Source organism: Sycon ciliatum, chromosome 9 (assembly GCF_964019385.1).
Source record: "Sycon ciliatum chromosome 9, ocSycCili1.1, whole genome shotgun sequence".
Classification (NCBI taxonomy): domain Eukaryota; kingdom Metazoa; phylum Porifera; class Calcarea; order Leucosolenida; family Sycettidae; genus Sycon; species Sycon ciliatum.
In genome coordinates, this window is record NC_088651.1 from 10,888,207 (window position 1) to 10,905,338 (window position 17,132).

General features: G+C 48.8%; 1 protein-coding gene across 1 annotated transcript; it reads left to right on the forward strand.

Annotated features, from left to right (window-relative positions):
- The first annotated feature begins 4,642 nt into the window (after nucleotides 1-4,642).
- LOC135825024 (G-protein coupled receptor 157-like) lies at nucleotides 4,643-11,029 on the forward strand. The gene is made up of 4 exons (XM_065337761.1): nucleotides 4,643-5,533; nucleotides 7,084-7,301; nucleotides 7,904-7,995; nucleotides 9,320-11,029. The coding sequence occupies exons 1-4, from the start codon at nucleotides 5,001-5,003 to the stop codon at nucleotides 9,737-9,739; spliced, it is 1,263 nt and encodes a 420-aa protein (XP_065193833.1). The 5' UTR covers nucleotides 4,643-5,000; the 3' UTR covers nucleotides 9,740-11,029.
- The last annotated feature ends 6,103 nt before the right edge of the window (nucleotides 11,030-17,132 follow it).

The window sequence follows — 17,132 nt, forward strand, 5'->3', positions numbered from 1 at the left end:
ATCCGACTATGCAGTCTCCCAGGCACGCGCACACACACGAACCAGCTGCCGAATCCAACTATACAGTCTCCCAGGCATGCACGCTCGCACACACACACATGAACCAGCTGCCGAATCCACACAAACACGCGCGCGCGTGCGCACACACACACACACACACATGAACCAGCTGCCGAATCCGACTATGCAGTCTCCCAGGCACGTGCGCACAAACACGCTTATGCGCACGCGTGTGTGCCCGCACACACACATGAACCAGCTGCCGAATGCGACTATGCAGTCTCCCAGGCACGCGCGTGCGTGCGCACACACACACATGAACCAGCTGCCGAATCCGACTATGTCAGTCTGCCATGACTGCGAAACCAGCGAAGACATACAGTGCATTGGCTGCTGCCAGACTGGTCTGCTACAGGTTTGCAACGCTCTTGAGTACACTTGTGGCATGGCAGGCCGCTCTTCGAAAAGGAAATGTTACAAATACTACACTGAATCCAATCACGGGAGGCCGGCTGTGGTGGTGAAGCAATTCTGAATGCTGTGCGCCACTCTCCTCGCTGCTGTGCAGTGTCGAACCAATGTCCTTCAAGATGTAAGTGATGGATGTCCCTTCGGACAACATCACACCAATGCTGTCGGGTTTCACACACACACACACACACACACACACACGGCGCACACCTTGTCGACAATTGCAGAATCTAAAACCCACCAACGACCTGAAACACGGATCGCACTGGCCGCAGTGGCTGTGGCAACACCGTGCCCCAACACCAGTAGTAGCCTGGGGTGGTGTCACCAACAAAGGAAAACGCCTAGCATGCACATGCACGTGCGCGCGCACACATGCACGCTCGCACACACATGCACATTCGCACACACACACACATGCACGCGCATGCACACGCACGCGCACACACACACATGCACGCGCCCACACACACAAACACGCGCACACATGCACGCTCGCACACATGCACGCGCGCGCACACACACATACACAGCTAATGGTATACAGTAGTATGTTGCCCGCAAAGCAGCCAGGTGCTCTGGCTTGGACCTCCAGCAGCGCTGGTTCGCCCTCGCTACTTGTCGTCTTGCCCTCTCCAGTGCTGCCTGCAACAAAACATTCCCTTCCGGAAACTCTGGGTGGACCAGTTCTCCGTGTTGTGTTTACACCGTGCTCTGCTTTCACCGGTATGGCATTCGTTGTTCGTATCAACCACTAAGCTCCTGGTAGGTGGCCCCTTACTGGCCTTAGGATGTGGCTCTGGGTTCACTACTACATGCACATCACTGTCAGCAAGTATAGACAAAGCAAAATCAGAGGCACTGGTCTTCTCCAGGTTTGCAATTGCTATCACATGGGTGCAATTGGTGTAGCACTTTTCATGATACCAGCCACACCATTTACTCCTCCCTGAGCTCTTGTGCTGGCAGAGAAAAGCCCAGATATGGTCGTCCTTCTCTCGAGCAGCGCTGACGATGCGACACCAACTTGTAGTCTCGATATTACTCACTGCAGGCTTCTCGTTTTTACTAAATTGGGCGCTGTGACACAGACACAAAATTCCACCAATATTACTCCGCTGGGCTGTCATTTGCCACTTCGTTGCCGTCAGCTGCCTCATCCAGCACCTCGCTGCCACTAGAAACGTCTTCCTCTTCTTCCATTGTTGTCAAAACAACATCAATGTACACGAAAGGAATAAACTTCAATAAAGTGATCACAATATCCCAAGTCGGTATTGTCGTCAACGTCGTCATCTTCTAAAAAATAAATTATTTTTCCTCACTCTACGCGAACTCGTGTTTTGCGCTTGCTCATACGACGCACACCTCGCCACTGGCGTAAAAATATTTGTTCTCACGGTGGAATTTGGTCGAGAAAAGAAGCCCTCGCGAAGGTCTCTGGATCGGTTCTGGAACGTCCAACAAGCGAAAACGTATCCTTTGTGATGTCCTTGACCAACACTGTAAGCGGCGATTTGTCCATCCGAGAGTGCAACGGCACTTGTGATTTTGAGTTTTGGCTCACGGACTATTGAGGTTCACGCAATTGTTAGATTGACAGCAAGAAACAAGAAAAAGAAAAAGAAGTTTTTATACAAGTTCAAAAAGAGCGAAGACAACAAGACGACGTCATCAGGAGTAGTCTCCTAACTCCCCAGGATAACGAGGGTCAGAACCGGGTGCGATACCCATATGGTTCAAATGGTCCGCAGGGACCGGGGCTCTGCCAACCGCGGAAGGTTGTAGTAAGGTCACTGTTTTCGAACACGGTGTCCTCCTCCGGAGCTCCTTGTTTCATGCTGTCAATCTAACAATAGACCAATCCCGAAAAGATTGTCTGGGTTCGTGAAAGGGGGCACGCGTGCAAGCCAGAATGTGTGAAGTGCATCGTTTTGTATTCAGTTTGTGTGTGTCAGCTCATGGCGGAGGAGAGAGAGACTTTTGCTCGCCGAGCTGAAGCGAAAGGATTTGATGGAGCCCTGCCAGCAGCTAGTCAAAGGACCTTCGGTACCTTAGGCAGACCCTGACGGAGTTTGGAGGCCAGCTAGCTCTCGGTGAGGAGAGAAACATTCGCGTGGCGATCGACTCTCCGTAAAAAATGCAAGCTACATAGCGCCGACATACTGCAACAGCTACGATTTCAGCTAACTTCTCGATCTGCTGCTTCACATAGTTCAACTATTTACAAGTCCTGACTGTTGTAGTCTGAAGCTGGAGTCTCATCGCCCACCTACAGGTAGCTTTTGGAGCTGATGGATTTCCCGACTTGGACTCCTTCCGCAAACTCTCGCAACATTACTACAGTGTATGCTGTGTTTCCGCACGCTCGTGTCGACATGTCATCTATACTGTACATGTACCGGGTCGCGGAGGAGCTGGACGACCTCCGCTGACTCCAGGTTTCCGAAATACTGCCGTCGTCTTCGTTGATGTCGCTGGTGACATTCTCCCCTTGCAGGACGTGCGCATAGTTGTCGTCCCGGGGGTAAAGACTATGTTGTCTTTCGAAATAGTTCTTCATCACGCGCAAATGATGTTTCTCATCATGAACTCGTTCCGACGGTGTGACACGGCGATGGTCTTTGGTGGGGCACTGGCTTGGCGAAAACGATATCTTCTTGTGCAATATAACATTGATCGGCTGCAGATGAGTACAGTCACTTCATAGTTGATCCTATAGGAGGGCAGCGGCTAGGAAAGAGGCAGGACTCATCGAAAACGAAGCGCTCGCAACAAACAATAGCACTCGAAATATCTCGTAAGATTTAGGGCCTATCGCTTTGAGCCACAGCGCTCACAGCCTTGCCTACTTCATAAAAGTGAGCTATACATGTTCGTTGACCTCTTCACACTAACCAGAAGAGCGAAACAAGGATTATGTCTTAGCATTTCAACTCCAACAGCAGACCATTACCAGTGCGAGAGAGAAAACTACAAAGGGCTTTGCTTTCTGTCGCATCGTCTCTTTTGCATGCAACTAACGAGAAAACCGTGTACTTACCCTCGCATTCACACGCGAACTATCAAACACGTCCTGTGCCGCATGCTGATCAGTTAGTGCCATGTATGTGTTGTACAGTGTACTCTCAGGTGACATGCCCCCTTTCGAACCCAGACAATCTTTTCGGGATTGGTCTATTGCATTGTACTAGTGCGTTGAGGTCGTGTGACTCGTCACCGAGTCGTGTCCTTTGACCTCTTCTCAAACAAACATTAGCCATCACGGCCTTGTTGGCAGATCGTTACTACATTGTAATAAAATACTACACTGCAGTGTACAGTAACTGTTACAGTCTACTCCATATACATGTAGCAGCGCCGCATTTCCAATATTGAAGCCAGTATTGAAGCCGAGAAGAAGTAGCGACGACCCGGCCATTATGGAATCCAATACACCACACCACCACATTGCGCTCTTGGCCGATCCAAACTCTGCACTCACATCACCATCACCACAGCGAGGACAATTCCGGTATATTATAGATTGATATTGACAATGACCCTCCAGACAGCTGTTTCGCTCCTCCTGAGCTCATCAGTGGAGGCATATGATGTTGAATGAAAGAATAATAAGAATAGACTGATCTTTATAAGGCTAAATTGGCGCAATTGGCCACGTTTCTATGCAGAATGAGCGCAATTGCGCCAAATTAGCCCTATAAAGATCAGTCTATTTTTATTATTCTTTCATTCAACATCATATGCCTCCACTGATGAGCTCAGGAGGAGCGAAACAGCTGTCTGGAGGGTCATTGTCAATATCAATCTATATACCGGAATTGTCCTCGCTGTGGTGATGGTGATGTGAGTGCAGAGTTTGGATCGGACAAGAGCGCAATGTGGTGGTGTGGTGTATAGCATGGAAGCCAATATGTCAACAATTCTTTTAGCCGGCTTTTCAATATAACCCGTAACTAAGAAGCCATGCTGAGTGATAGGCCAAGACAAGCTACCAACCGCCGGCAAGCATGGTAGATCTACGTCCTTGCATGCGGAAGGGTCATGTAACCATGGTAACCATGGTGGCCCTCACATGTGCACAGGCGCTAGACAGTACAGTCTACTGACTGATAATACGCAGCCAGGCTAGGGGGTCACATGTGACATGACGGTCGAGAGGAGCGCCGAGCATAGCCCCGATCTCCCCGAACCTGTGCGGCTCAAACAAAAATAGGGTGGAACCTAATCCTAATCCTTGGATGCGGAGTATAGTTTACTCAGGGTCATTCTGTCTTGTCCGAGTAACACTAACAGTTGAACTCAGAGCTGTGTAGTACCCTGACATTGCGCACAGAGTTATGGTCGTTCGTTCGTTGCATAGGCCTATAGGGGCTTCGGCCAGGGAACGTTCATTGGTTAGTGAACAAGTCGCTGAAGCTTTTCCCGCAGAGTGGACGAGCTCCGAAACTGGCAAAAAGTAGGATCATTTCACTGGAGTGCCAGTAAGCTTGCTGTTTGAATCAAATCTTCACCCGATCGGCATCATCATGTGTGTGGATGACACGGAATTCAACTCGTCCACGGTGCTCTTCACGTATCCGTCCAACATCGTCGCGTTCACCGTCGGCATCGTGTCGGGCCTGGGGAGCCTTTGCATCCTGCTCTCCTTCACGCTCGTCAGGGATTTGCGCGCCACCACGTCCAGAAAGATCCTGTGCTTCATCAGCCTGGCTGACCTGGGCGCGTGCGTCACGCAGGCCACGGGTGCATCCCAGTACTACGGCGATGTGCTGGACTGCGAGATCCAGGCACTTTTCAGCGTGATCTTCACGCTGTCGTTCGTGATGTGGACGACTTGCCTGGCGCTCTACCTGTATATCTCGCTAGCCCGCGACGACTTGATGCTGGCGAAGCGCATGGTCAACTGGTTCCACATTGTCGGCTGGGGCCTTCCGGTGACCGTCGGACTGGTCGCCTTCTTCTTGGACAGTTTGGGGAGCGACAATTCGGTGGCGACCAATGGATGGTGCTGGGTCAGTACTCAGCCGAAAGTGCCACCGCACAACTTCATGTGTCAATAGTGAGTCGCGTACTGTAGTTAGGGGTTGCTTGTATGAATGAATGTTTGAATGGGGGCCACTCACTGTCCATGAGTACTTGAGCTTACAAGTACTGCCTGGCATCAAGCCTAGGCCATATAGGGGAACCAGGCAGTCCGGCCGATCAGGCCATGGCCGGGCCAACCTTTTGGTATGGTATTGATTTATTTGAATTCGGTATCTCATCAGTACAATGATTGTACAACTTGAGAAGATCCGAATGACATAGATACATAAACATAAAAGTAGAGTAGGTGCTACAGCTGATCATTATATTTGACCACCAATCCCTGTTTACTGCGGAGGAGCTCATGTGCAGCAACATGAGCTCTGAAGACCGACCGGCGAGAATTTCATCAAGCACAGCATATCAATGTATACACAGTGGCTCAACTGTGCATAGACTCACTGACTGTAGTACATGAGTAGTATCATAACGATCTGGGCTAGGAGGCTGAGCTCCTCCCCCCCCCCCCCCCCCCCAGTTCTTGGGCAACCGACAGTTCTGAAACGTAGAATAGCAGGTATGTGGTGGTTGTACTGCAGCTCGTAGACATTCCCACCATATCACAAACAGTCTGTCTCTCTGTCTGTGCGTGACTGGACGTACGTTTTGGGCGCAATCTCAAATCGACCCTGCACCATCGAGATCTGATCCTCCCTAGGTCAAAAATGTGTTCGTCACGGTGAAGCAAATCAATCAGATCATCAAGCTGTAGTAGGCATTTCCCAAATCGGCCCGATTTTTCGCCTAATCGGCTTTTCGATCGGCTAAGAAAATGTCCAAATTCGGCCATATTATGAGCCCCAAAGTCAGAATTCGGCTCAAAGCGGTACTTGAAGCTACCTCTCGCAGCATACATGTACATGTACATGTACACGCACGCTGTACAGGCACTAGACTAACCATTTTCGGCAAATTCAGCGCTAAATTTGTAAATCCGGTGCAACTATTTGCAATTTCTTGACAGCCATTGATTTCTGCGTCTTTTCCTGCAGACCGTTTTCAAAAATGCCGTAAGTCGCAGTCACCTTTCGCAGATAATAGCTGCAGAAATTGTATTTGCTTGCTGTTGGGGCAATAAAACATCGATTTTTGGCGAATTCATTGCAAAAATTGCGTATTCGGCGAAAAGATCGGTGATTTCTTCAAAACCACTGTTTTCGGCCAATTATTCGGCCGGCCGATTTGGGAAATGCCTAGGCTGTAGGCAGGCCAGGAACCTGCTTGCATGCACTACCTCACGAAAATGATGCACTTGCAATTCATGAGTCCAGCCATGATGGCAAATCACTGGAGCTGTGCTCTCTGGTTCGCATGCACTCTTGGTGCTAATCATCTATTTCCCATTTTAAACTCGGTACAGTTTTGCTCGTGCCAGGCCACCACCATGCCTGACCATGCCTGATTCTACCAGGGTGGCCTGGCACGAGTGGAACTTCCTAAACAGGCTGTGGTGTTCTTTTCCAACACAATAATTGTATAGCCGGTGGTAACGCGGACGTGCGAACTTTACTTTACGCTGTACAGTGCAATACTGCTGTGGATGCTGTTGACGACGAAGATCTGGGAGCTGGTATCATACGTGCTAGTACCGTTCCTCTACATCCGCGTCAAGATGCACATACGGAGGGTGGTTGCAGCCGAATCGGCCATGGTGGTGACACAATCCTATCGGCGGGCGGTGTACGCTATCGACAGGAAGCTGGTGATATTGCCGATAGCGTTCGTCCTGCTGAGGATGTGGGGTAAGGGTACACACATGGGGTGGAGGGTGTGTGTGTGGGGGGGGGTGGAGCAGGATGCTGTATGAATGGGAGGAGGGGGTAGGGGTGGAGCAGGATGCTGCATGAATGGGATGAGGGGGGGGGGGGTGGCTCAAAAATTATGGCAGCTAACGCCCAACAGGAGGAGTCATTATCGTAACGAGATGCATTCAGAATGGTTTCACAAAATGTTGTGTGCGTTCCTTCTATTGGTGAATGGAGATGCAGCCTTACTGGTGTAACCGAACTACCAACTAGAGTGTTCTCGATACCTCGGTCTTCATTTGCTAGTCTATCATTGTTTATCATTGTTGATCATTGTTTATCATTGTTCCATGCGTACCTGATGATGGCAATATTGCCGAAACGTTGTACGGTCAGAATTGGTTCGGTCCTGTACAGTGAGTGCTTTGGGAATGGGTGTGAGGGACTGGGTGTGAGGGACTGGGTGTGAGGGACTGGGTGTGACCACGCAACTACTTTCTAGATTGAATAATGAATGATGTTTTCAAATATTCTATTCTAGCAGCTACTGATTACGAAGCAAATCTTGTTCTTTGCTTTTGATCCAAATGTCCTTGCAGGAACAATACGTGTCTTCCTCTACATATTCGCCTTCTATTTTGATGCAAATCCAAGAGAATCCGTCGTGTTTCAGTTCTTTGAATACATGCAGGTATGAACCAGGTGGAACTATTTTTCTATGATCGGGGCCAGGGGGGGGGGGGGGGGGGAGTGGAAGGGAGGTAGGCCCAATTCATCAACATGCTGCTCTGGCTCCCTGCTGTAGTGTCACATCTTCCCATTGGTTCTGCCTTCTCTTTAGGCCGCGGTCACACACGAAACGTGTGCACCGCTTTTGCGGAGACGAAAAGCGTAGCTACCGCAGCCGTTTCGCGGAACACACGATGCAGCGGTCACACATACATGTACCGGTGCTGTGTTCCTCAACGCTCCGCTTTGGCGGAGGGAATGCAAATACAGCACGTAGGTCTACAAGTCCTGTGAAATTTTAGATGTTTCAAGCAAATAGTTAGTTGTCCGAGTTGAAGCGACCTTCGCATGAGCCATCGTGGATCGCTGACACTGACAGGCGGCTGCTGATTGTCTCCTGTGAAGTACACTCGTGGATTTTGGGCACATGCACTGCGGCCCAGGTCAGGTGTATTTGAATATTTGTTTGGTTTACATCGATATCAAATTCAATCAGTTGAATAGGAGGGTGTCGTTGCCTCCTCCATGATCCATCATTGACTCCAGCGTGGATGCCTGGTATTGCAGTGAGGGTGTGGCAGAGTACTCTACTACTAGTACTCCCTGGTTGCAGTCCTAGTGTTGCGCACTCTTTTGGACGCATTGCTTGGAGAGAGAAACGTCGTCCCTTCTCGTCTGCGATCTGGTCCAAGGAGTTGGGAGACGGATTCCCTCACCAACTATCCACTCATAGCGATGCAGTATAGTTTGCGAGATCTCCAGAACGTGCAGAGAAGAAAAATAATTGAATATGAAATAATACCAAACGGCAACCAAACAACACCAGAACTCACTCAGTGCCAGAAATAGCACACCAAAGCCATCACCATGCAGGTTCCGCCAAAGCGGGTCCGCCAAAGCGGGTCCGCCAAAGCGGAGGTTCCGCTCACAATTTTTTTCGCGTAGCGAATCCACACTTTCCGCCCAAGCCTAACTTTCACCTCCGCCGTTGCGGTGTAACTGCGGAAGCAGAAGTTACGCTTTGGTGGCGCCGCCAAAAAAGGGCATGTGTGACCGGGGCCTAACATTCTCTGCTGGACTGCGCACGTCAGTATCAAACAAGTAATAAAAAGAAAAAAAGGACCCAGAAGCTATGGTGTAGTTGTCATCATTTTTCCAGGACACACCCTTTTTCTCTCTTTTCTTTCTTCCCTCTTCGTTGCCTTGTTATCGGGAAGAAATTCCCGTTTGGATATGTGAAATAAAACAAAGTAAAAAAATCCGTATTTTCTCCATTTTCTCTCCAGGCACTCGGTGATAATGGCCAGGGTGCTGTTAACTTCCTGATGTTCTTCTTACTAACGACCAAGGTACGCACCGCCGCTGTCACCGGGATTCGCCGCGCCTGTGCCTGCTGCTGTGGCTCCAGTCCACAGTCATGCTGTTCCCACGGCGACGACGAGGAAGACTACTACGACGGGTACCAGGTGTTCAACGACGGGAATGCGGCGTCGGAGGACACGATCGAGCTGTCCGACAGCAATAGCCTGGCCAGGAGGATCACATCGTCGAGCAAAACCGTTCACGACTCGGACGTGCACCGCCAGAGTCAGATCCAGCGCTGGTTCCGGCAGGCGCAGAGTCGCATGAGCTCCTACTCTGCCACTCCGACAACGCAGGCGCTGCTGGATTCCAAGGATGGCAATGTCGGAATGCCGGGCATTTAAGCGTACCGGTGAGTACTGGAACGGGAGCATGACCAACTCACCTGCAATTATGTTGCTCACGACCAAACCTTCACCCTATCGAAGTGTCACATCGTATGTTTCCTGGCCTGTATGCTGTTGACAGTGGCCTGATATATCTCAGTATCATCAGCACCGGCATTAGCAGTCAGTTTAGCCAAGCCGCGGCCATGACAGGACCAATATTTATTTCAGCCATATGCCAATGTGCTTTGCTGGCTGTAATAATAATAATAATACGAAACACATGAAAACTTTCTAAAAGGTTAGAGTGATCTTCGGCCGTCCAACACAGAGGAAGTTTACCCTGCTGAAGTAGCGGTTATTCCGGGTGCATGGTCAATTCGAAAGGAAAGTGTCCACATACATGTATTTCAGGAAAGGTGATAATCAGAGCATTTGCTTCCCCCCCCCCCCCCCCCCTCTGATTTCTACACATGTCAGGAAATGTTTTACAGCATTTGCTATACCCCCCCCCCCACACACACACTCTCTCTCCCCTTGAATTCCACACATTTCAGCAAAAGCTGTACAGCTTTTCCTACCCCCCCCCCCCTCTCTCCCCTGATTTATTAGGTCCCGTTTAGAGTAGAGAAAGCAGAGACAGTGCAAAGTGCATGCATGCATAGCAGCAAATTAGTTCTGGAAGCTCACTGCATTAGATGTATACATTGTATCTCTCAACCGTTTATCAAGAGAGCCATAGGTCTCGGCTAGTAGTACTAGTAGCGCTATATCTATGACATGATGATGAATCTGAAAGACTTGATCACAAACAGCAGTGGCTCCTAGAATTTGAATACATGTGCTGTAGAAGTCATGTGCATGTACATGTATTTAGAGCAAAGAAAGGAATATAACTATGGATACGAGTTTTTAGCCGTCAACATCCGAGTTTCGTACATGTCTTTGGATACGTTGCATTTACGGGAACTCAATTTCTTTATGCTACAAAGTTCATGCTAGGTTTGGTGGTGAGCATGCGTATTGGGCCGGCCAAGCAGTGCAGTGTGGAGCGGCGGAGTTAATTTTTAAGTTTTAAAGCTGACTTGTCACTTACATGTACATGTACATGTATGTTCCATCTGCATTTCTTTAGAATAGACACTAGCTGATTTAATCTCCCCTACTGGTTTAGTGTTACATGTAAATAATATCTTCCACATCATCGTTGTGCACTTATTCAGTATTTGTCTGTTTAAAGCTAAAACATAATTTTGGAGGGTCATTGTCAATATCAATCTACTTGTATAATTATACCGGAATTGTCCTCGCTGTGGTGATGGTGATGTGAGTGCAGAGTTTGGATCGGCCAAGAGCGCAATGTGGTTGTGTGGTGTATTGGATTCCATAATTATTATTTATCACAGTATTGAGTCGGAACCATTTTGACATTGATTTCAAAGAAACGCATAAGCGGCTTTCGCTCGCGTGGTACTCCATAACCCATTCTGAGCCAATCCATTCCTTGTGACGGTGTGGCCTCAAAACTCATCATTGCCTACTAGTAGATCGGGGATAACTGACCTACATTGCACACTCCAATGTCTTTCAGTTTTAGGTTAAATTTAGGTGCCTGGTTTCTCTACCGAAATCACCGAAATTATTAAACGTTACAGTTATGGGCCAAAAATAACATCTCAGCAGTAGGACTGCGGCCTGCAATAAAGCTTAACCTACAGTACATGTACATGTATGTCATGACAAGTGCTAAGAGATGCTACCAGTCGCATACCCAACAGTCCTAGAATGCTAGAACTTTCTCCGAATGGGCCAATCACCACAGCTAATTTAGAATGCGGATTCTTCGAGTTGTCCTCATCACCTTTCCGTAAAATATCTTAGAAGAGATTACTAGTACTGAGCAGTTGAAGTATCCTGCACGGTTGCTGTCACAGTACAGTGTCAGCCTAACTACTTCCTTTGCAGTGGGCCATAGCAACGAGATTTTGCAAGCGTGCCATGCCTCCCACGTGGAAATGGACTCTGTCTTATTAATATTATGATCTTAGCCCTTAGCCTAGGCTAAGGCCAAGTAAGGGCTAGCATAGGCCCTGCCGCCCTGGTCACACTTATACCTAAGGCAAAAATCAACTTTTTGGGAAATCATCAGTCATTGTTTTAAGTTGAGCAGAATGGCTTCATTGTCGACACGACAATCGACATGTCGACAGTCAAGTAGCTTTTTGCTTGTCAAGAAAAGTTATGGGCAGTCCCTCAGATTTTCGCCTGCTCTCATGCGGACCTACGAGGCTACGTGGCTGCTTTCCGGCCGCGAATCGGCTCACCACAGCGGCTAGTCTCAGTGTTTGCAACGCTGCTCGTCCGTCAGCGGAGTTTTCTGCTCGTCTGTGCCTTGCAACTTCTGCTGCGGAACACTGACTGCAAAATGGGCTAACCAGTAGGAATATGTGAGATTAGGAGGACCTGGAGAATGTCCGCTCTCCGTCCACCACCGCCGTCAAAGACTACTGGGGAGTCGGCGACCCGGAGAAGGTTCGTATTTTGCTTGGCCTGTCATTACAAAAATTAATAATTATTATTAATTTTGTGTCGGGGTTAGGCCCAGACAGATCCTGCCGGCAATTCTTTCGGCAAAATATCGAAGAATTTAAAGAGCGGAAATTGCCGGCAAAATCGGAGCAAAAGCGAGATGTTGGGTAAAATCGATGCCAGATACTTGGATTTCCTTGTTTCTTACTCGTTCAGCAGGACACACTGCCCAGGACGAGATCATGTCACCGAAATATCACTGGGATTCACTGTGGATCGACATGATTTTGGAAGAACTCAGGGACACGTGCGTGGAAACCTGTGTTGAGAAACTGACCCTGCGATTTTTGTACGGGATTGTACGGGAAGTGGATAAAATACACGTTATTCCGGAGCAAAATGGAGCAAAATATCGAGTTTCTTGTTCAAGGCTCGGCAAAATATCGAAGATTTCGCAGCAACATTTTGCGGCAAAATATCGAGGCGAGCGGAGCAGAATCTGTCTGGGCCTAGTCGGGGTCCTCGGGGAGTAGTAAAATACCGGTATTTTACCACTCCCTGATTTGTGTGGTCAGATGCACTACAGTGTATTGATGCATAGAGGCTATGCGAGTGACATGATCACTACAATGTATATGCTTTATACCATGGAGTGAAAAACTCATGCTTGTAGTGATACTGACCACTCCATACTAAATAAGCCAAACGACCACGTAATTATTGCCTTGCATTTGTAGTCCACGTAGTCCAGGTATGAATGCCAAGACAACAACTGAACAGACAGGACCCGTGGAGCATCAGCACCGCCGGAAGCAGTTTTCAATTGGTCCAGTCGTACCGTAGTCTTACATACAGTTTGTGTATAACACAGCGGGGACGCTTGCCCTCCTCAGCGGTACACATGTGTTGGAACCGGCCCAGTTGGTCCGGTGTTTACCTGACCGACTGGGCCGGTTCCGGCGAGCCTGAGCATGGACGGTTTAATCATTTGGCCTGGGACACTGGGCATTGAAGGCCGTGGCTTTGCCTACTTGCCAGGACTCGGCAGGAGCGCTCCACTGGACAAGTTTAGCATTCACAGTGGGCATTGCACAGCACACAACCGATATATCCGGTGCAAACTGAGGGCTTTTGATTTTGTTGTATGGTTGTTGATTTTTCAAATGACTTGTGCAGCGAAGAGAACGTCATTGAGTGTTGAATTGAGGAAACCTTAGTTTTCAACTAGGATATGAAATCCTCCCTTCATACACCCAAGCACTAGTCTTGTTCAGTGACATTCCTCCTTCCAATCAGCCTATCAGTGAATGTGCGCTGATGCCCTGATGTTACGCCTTTGTGGTTAAGTAACGGATTTGTGTTCGTGTGTGTGTGTTTTTGTGAGTGTGTGTGTGTGTGTGTGTGTGTGTGTGTGTGTGTGTGCGTGCGTGCGTTCATGTCCATGCTCGCGTGTGTGCATGTGTGCATCTGCGTGTAGTCTGTTTGTGCACATTGCTGCATGGCTTTAGCAGACATTGAGATGATCAGCGTTGCGGAGTATGAACAGGCGTGGTCACTGTGAGTGACATTGGATATGTGGCAGCAAATAATAATGGACCAACATGTGCTCCTTGGTAAGTCCAATCAATAACATCATTGTGTTAGAGGATATCTTGTAATCCATGTTGGCGCATGATTGCTACATGTAGCTGGGAATACAGGCGTGGTCACCACTACACTAGGATGGTGATGTCATGCTGATGTCATGCTGATGTCATGGTGAATATCATGCAGACAGGGCTAGGATGTGACCAGGGTATACCAGGGCATGCCCTGGCCAGGGCTAGAGAGTGCCAGGGCATGTCCAGGCCAGGGCTAGGGAGTTACAGAGCATTTCCAAGGCACCCAGGGCGAGGGAGTTTGGGCATGTCCTTGCCAGGGCATATCTGGGCATGCTCTGGTTAGCGCTCGGGGGTGCCAGGACATGGAAGGGTATGACCTCGCCAAGGCTGGGAGGGTGGGGGGGGGGGGGGGGAGGGGCATCAGGACATGTGCAGTGCTGGCAACTGAAATCCGATCACTGATAGTCGTGGTGGAGTGCACGCAGAAGCACCGATTCTAGCGATCTCTCAGGAGTTACAATCCCATGCTGGGTCTTTGCAATGTGAGCAGCGCACCGAGTTCAGTTCTAACCTTTGTACATTAGCTATACGTTGTACAGTCCAGCTCGTCGTCAACGACACCTGCACAACCAGGGTACTTTTCGGCAGTCTTTCAGAAGTCCGATCTCGCACACTTCATTCCCCAGAATGAGAACTGGTTCCGAGTCCGGACAGTCTGTAAGCTAGATGTGTGCTTCCATCTTACACAGTGTTAATATGAAATCCTGGTTTTCGACGCATCCAAAGTATATTCGCCTCCGACGTTCGGGTAGTACTGAGCTGGTGTCCGTACTCCCCTTAGTCTCATCACCGGTATTGGCCGTGTGATGAAATCCCTGCGCCATCAACGTACTTTTCTTTTCGTTATCCTCGCGTAGAAGTTCATTAAAAAAGGGGCCATGTGTCGAGCGTACAGGCGTTCTTTCGCAAGATTTCAGCATTTTTTTCTCAGCTTCGTGTCTCTCTCCTTATTTGTGACGGTGTTACTTTTCCAGTGCATGTGCATATTTTATTGATATAATTTTTTTGTTTCAAGTAGTACCTGATCCTGCAGAATGCCTCTCTCTCTCTCTCTTACTCTCTCTCTCTCTCTCTGTCTCTCTCTCTCCTCTTTCTCTCTCTCTCTCTCTCTCTCTCTCTCTCTCTCTCTCTCTCTCTCTCTCTTTCTCACTCTCTCTCTCTCTCTCTCTCTCTCTCTCTCTCTCTCTCTCTCTCTCTCTCTCTCTCTCTCTCTCTCTCTCTCTCTCTCTCTCTCTCTCTCTCTCTCTCTCTCTCTCTCTCTCTCTCTCTCTCTCTCTCTCTCTCTTTCTCTGCACACACACACACACACACACACATACATACACACATACACACTTGTACTTGTTGCTCACTGCCAAAACTGGTCACGTGGGTCTCCCCGGGAGAGGGGAGAGAGACTCAAAAGGAATCTTGGAAAGATGACTCAACTGGCTATTGAACCGCCCAACGGCCGACACCCCCTGAAATCCCCAAATCTCTGGGTGGACTTGAAAATGATCCCACTTATGGGCTCACCACACCTCAGTAAGTGGGTGAGGACAAGGTGCAGAAAAAGGATTGACGGCATCAGGGTATCCGTCCTGGGATCCAACTGCAGTTACCCCTGCCCCCAGTGAAGGTAATACTTGCTACTATTGTGGGTGGCTAAATCAGAGTGGATCTGATCTAAGCGTCACTAGCATCATTGATTACACAAGAGTTAATCTAGCCAGAAGCAGTCCATGGTTAACAGGTATGTATACTTCAAATAGAAAGTAACCTGAAACCAACAAAGGTGGCAGATACAACAATACACCTTCAAGCAGTCGAGCCTGTTGGCAACAGACCCAACACAATCAGGCGTAAGTGTACCCACCAACCGGACTAGCTGGCACCATACACACACACACACACACACACACACACACACACACACACACACACACACACACACACACACACACACACACACACACACACACAAACACACACAAACACACACAAACAAACACACATACACACACACACACACATACACACACACACACGCACATTCACTCTCGATTCGTGAGATTTTTCCCTGATAATAATTATTGTCTTTCCCTTTCTTCTGCTGTGTTGTGTTGCGTTTGCAGACTATCACAATTCTGCTGTGCTATATTCGTTTTCTTCTCCGGACTTTGCTGGAGAATGTTCAAGTGCACACGCACACACGCATAGCTGACTGTCTGGATGGCATTAGATCCTAGACCTTTCGTGATCTGCTAGTCGGTCGATATGCCGTTATTCCCACGCTGTCACCGCCTTGCCCGGATGTGATTTCTTCGGTGATAGTTTTCAGTATACGTAGAAACGGCACCACTCTCGAGGATTCTATCTGACTCCGAATGAACAGTGTTGACAATAAACACATCTTGCTATGGATATCGTCAGGAGTCCATAAACCAGAGTGTGCAACTGTGCATATCAGATCTGAAACAGCGCAGCTCGTACACCACGTCACCCTGATGAGGTCAGCCAAGCCGCGACTTGCGTACAGCCCAAATTTTCGTGTTTCACAGTCCGGAAATCAGCCGAGTGTATATGATTTCAGACGTCCTGGTTTAGGATTTCGGTGCTTTTGTGTGACTGTGTGCGCTGCATACATCCGCTGGCAAGTAAAGTCACCAGGCTATCCGTATCAGAAACCGAAATCGATACAAACAAAGTGACCTGCACCACCACGACTGGTTACGCAACTTTTCACCGTACCTGTGGCTTACCATGCCGTCAGAAATGACGTACTGCACGGATTACGCTCCGACAGGAACCATCCCGAGTTGCACACTCTGGTTTATGTACTCTTGATATCGATTTTGTGCGGTTGTCATCGTCTTCAGTGAGTGTAGCAGCTTGTGTGTGTGTCTGTGCTAGGCTCTCATACGTATACATTGGTTGCACCTTGGTATCGCGGCAATTGGTTATTTTGTACAGGGCCAGCATAGGTGGTAACAAGAGTACCACACGTGTGCAACTCCAGCTGTGGGGTTTGCGGTGGCAGAACTTCACAACACAAGTCAGCATTGCATCATAAAAATGGCGTCCAGTTGAAATTCTGTTAAGACAGCAGAGTATGCTCGAGTTACACACTCTTGGAGGGGGGGGAGGGGGTATGTGCTCTTGGTTCAACTCTCTTGTGGTCACGTTGCACTGTTTGTCAGGGCAACCTATAAGCCCAATGTGCAATGACATAATTTGTACCA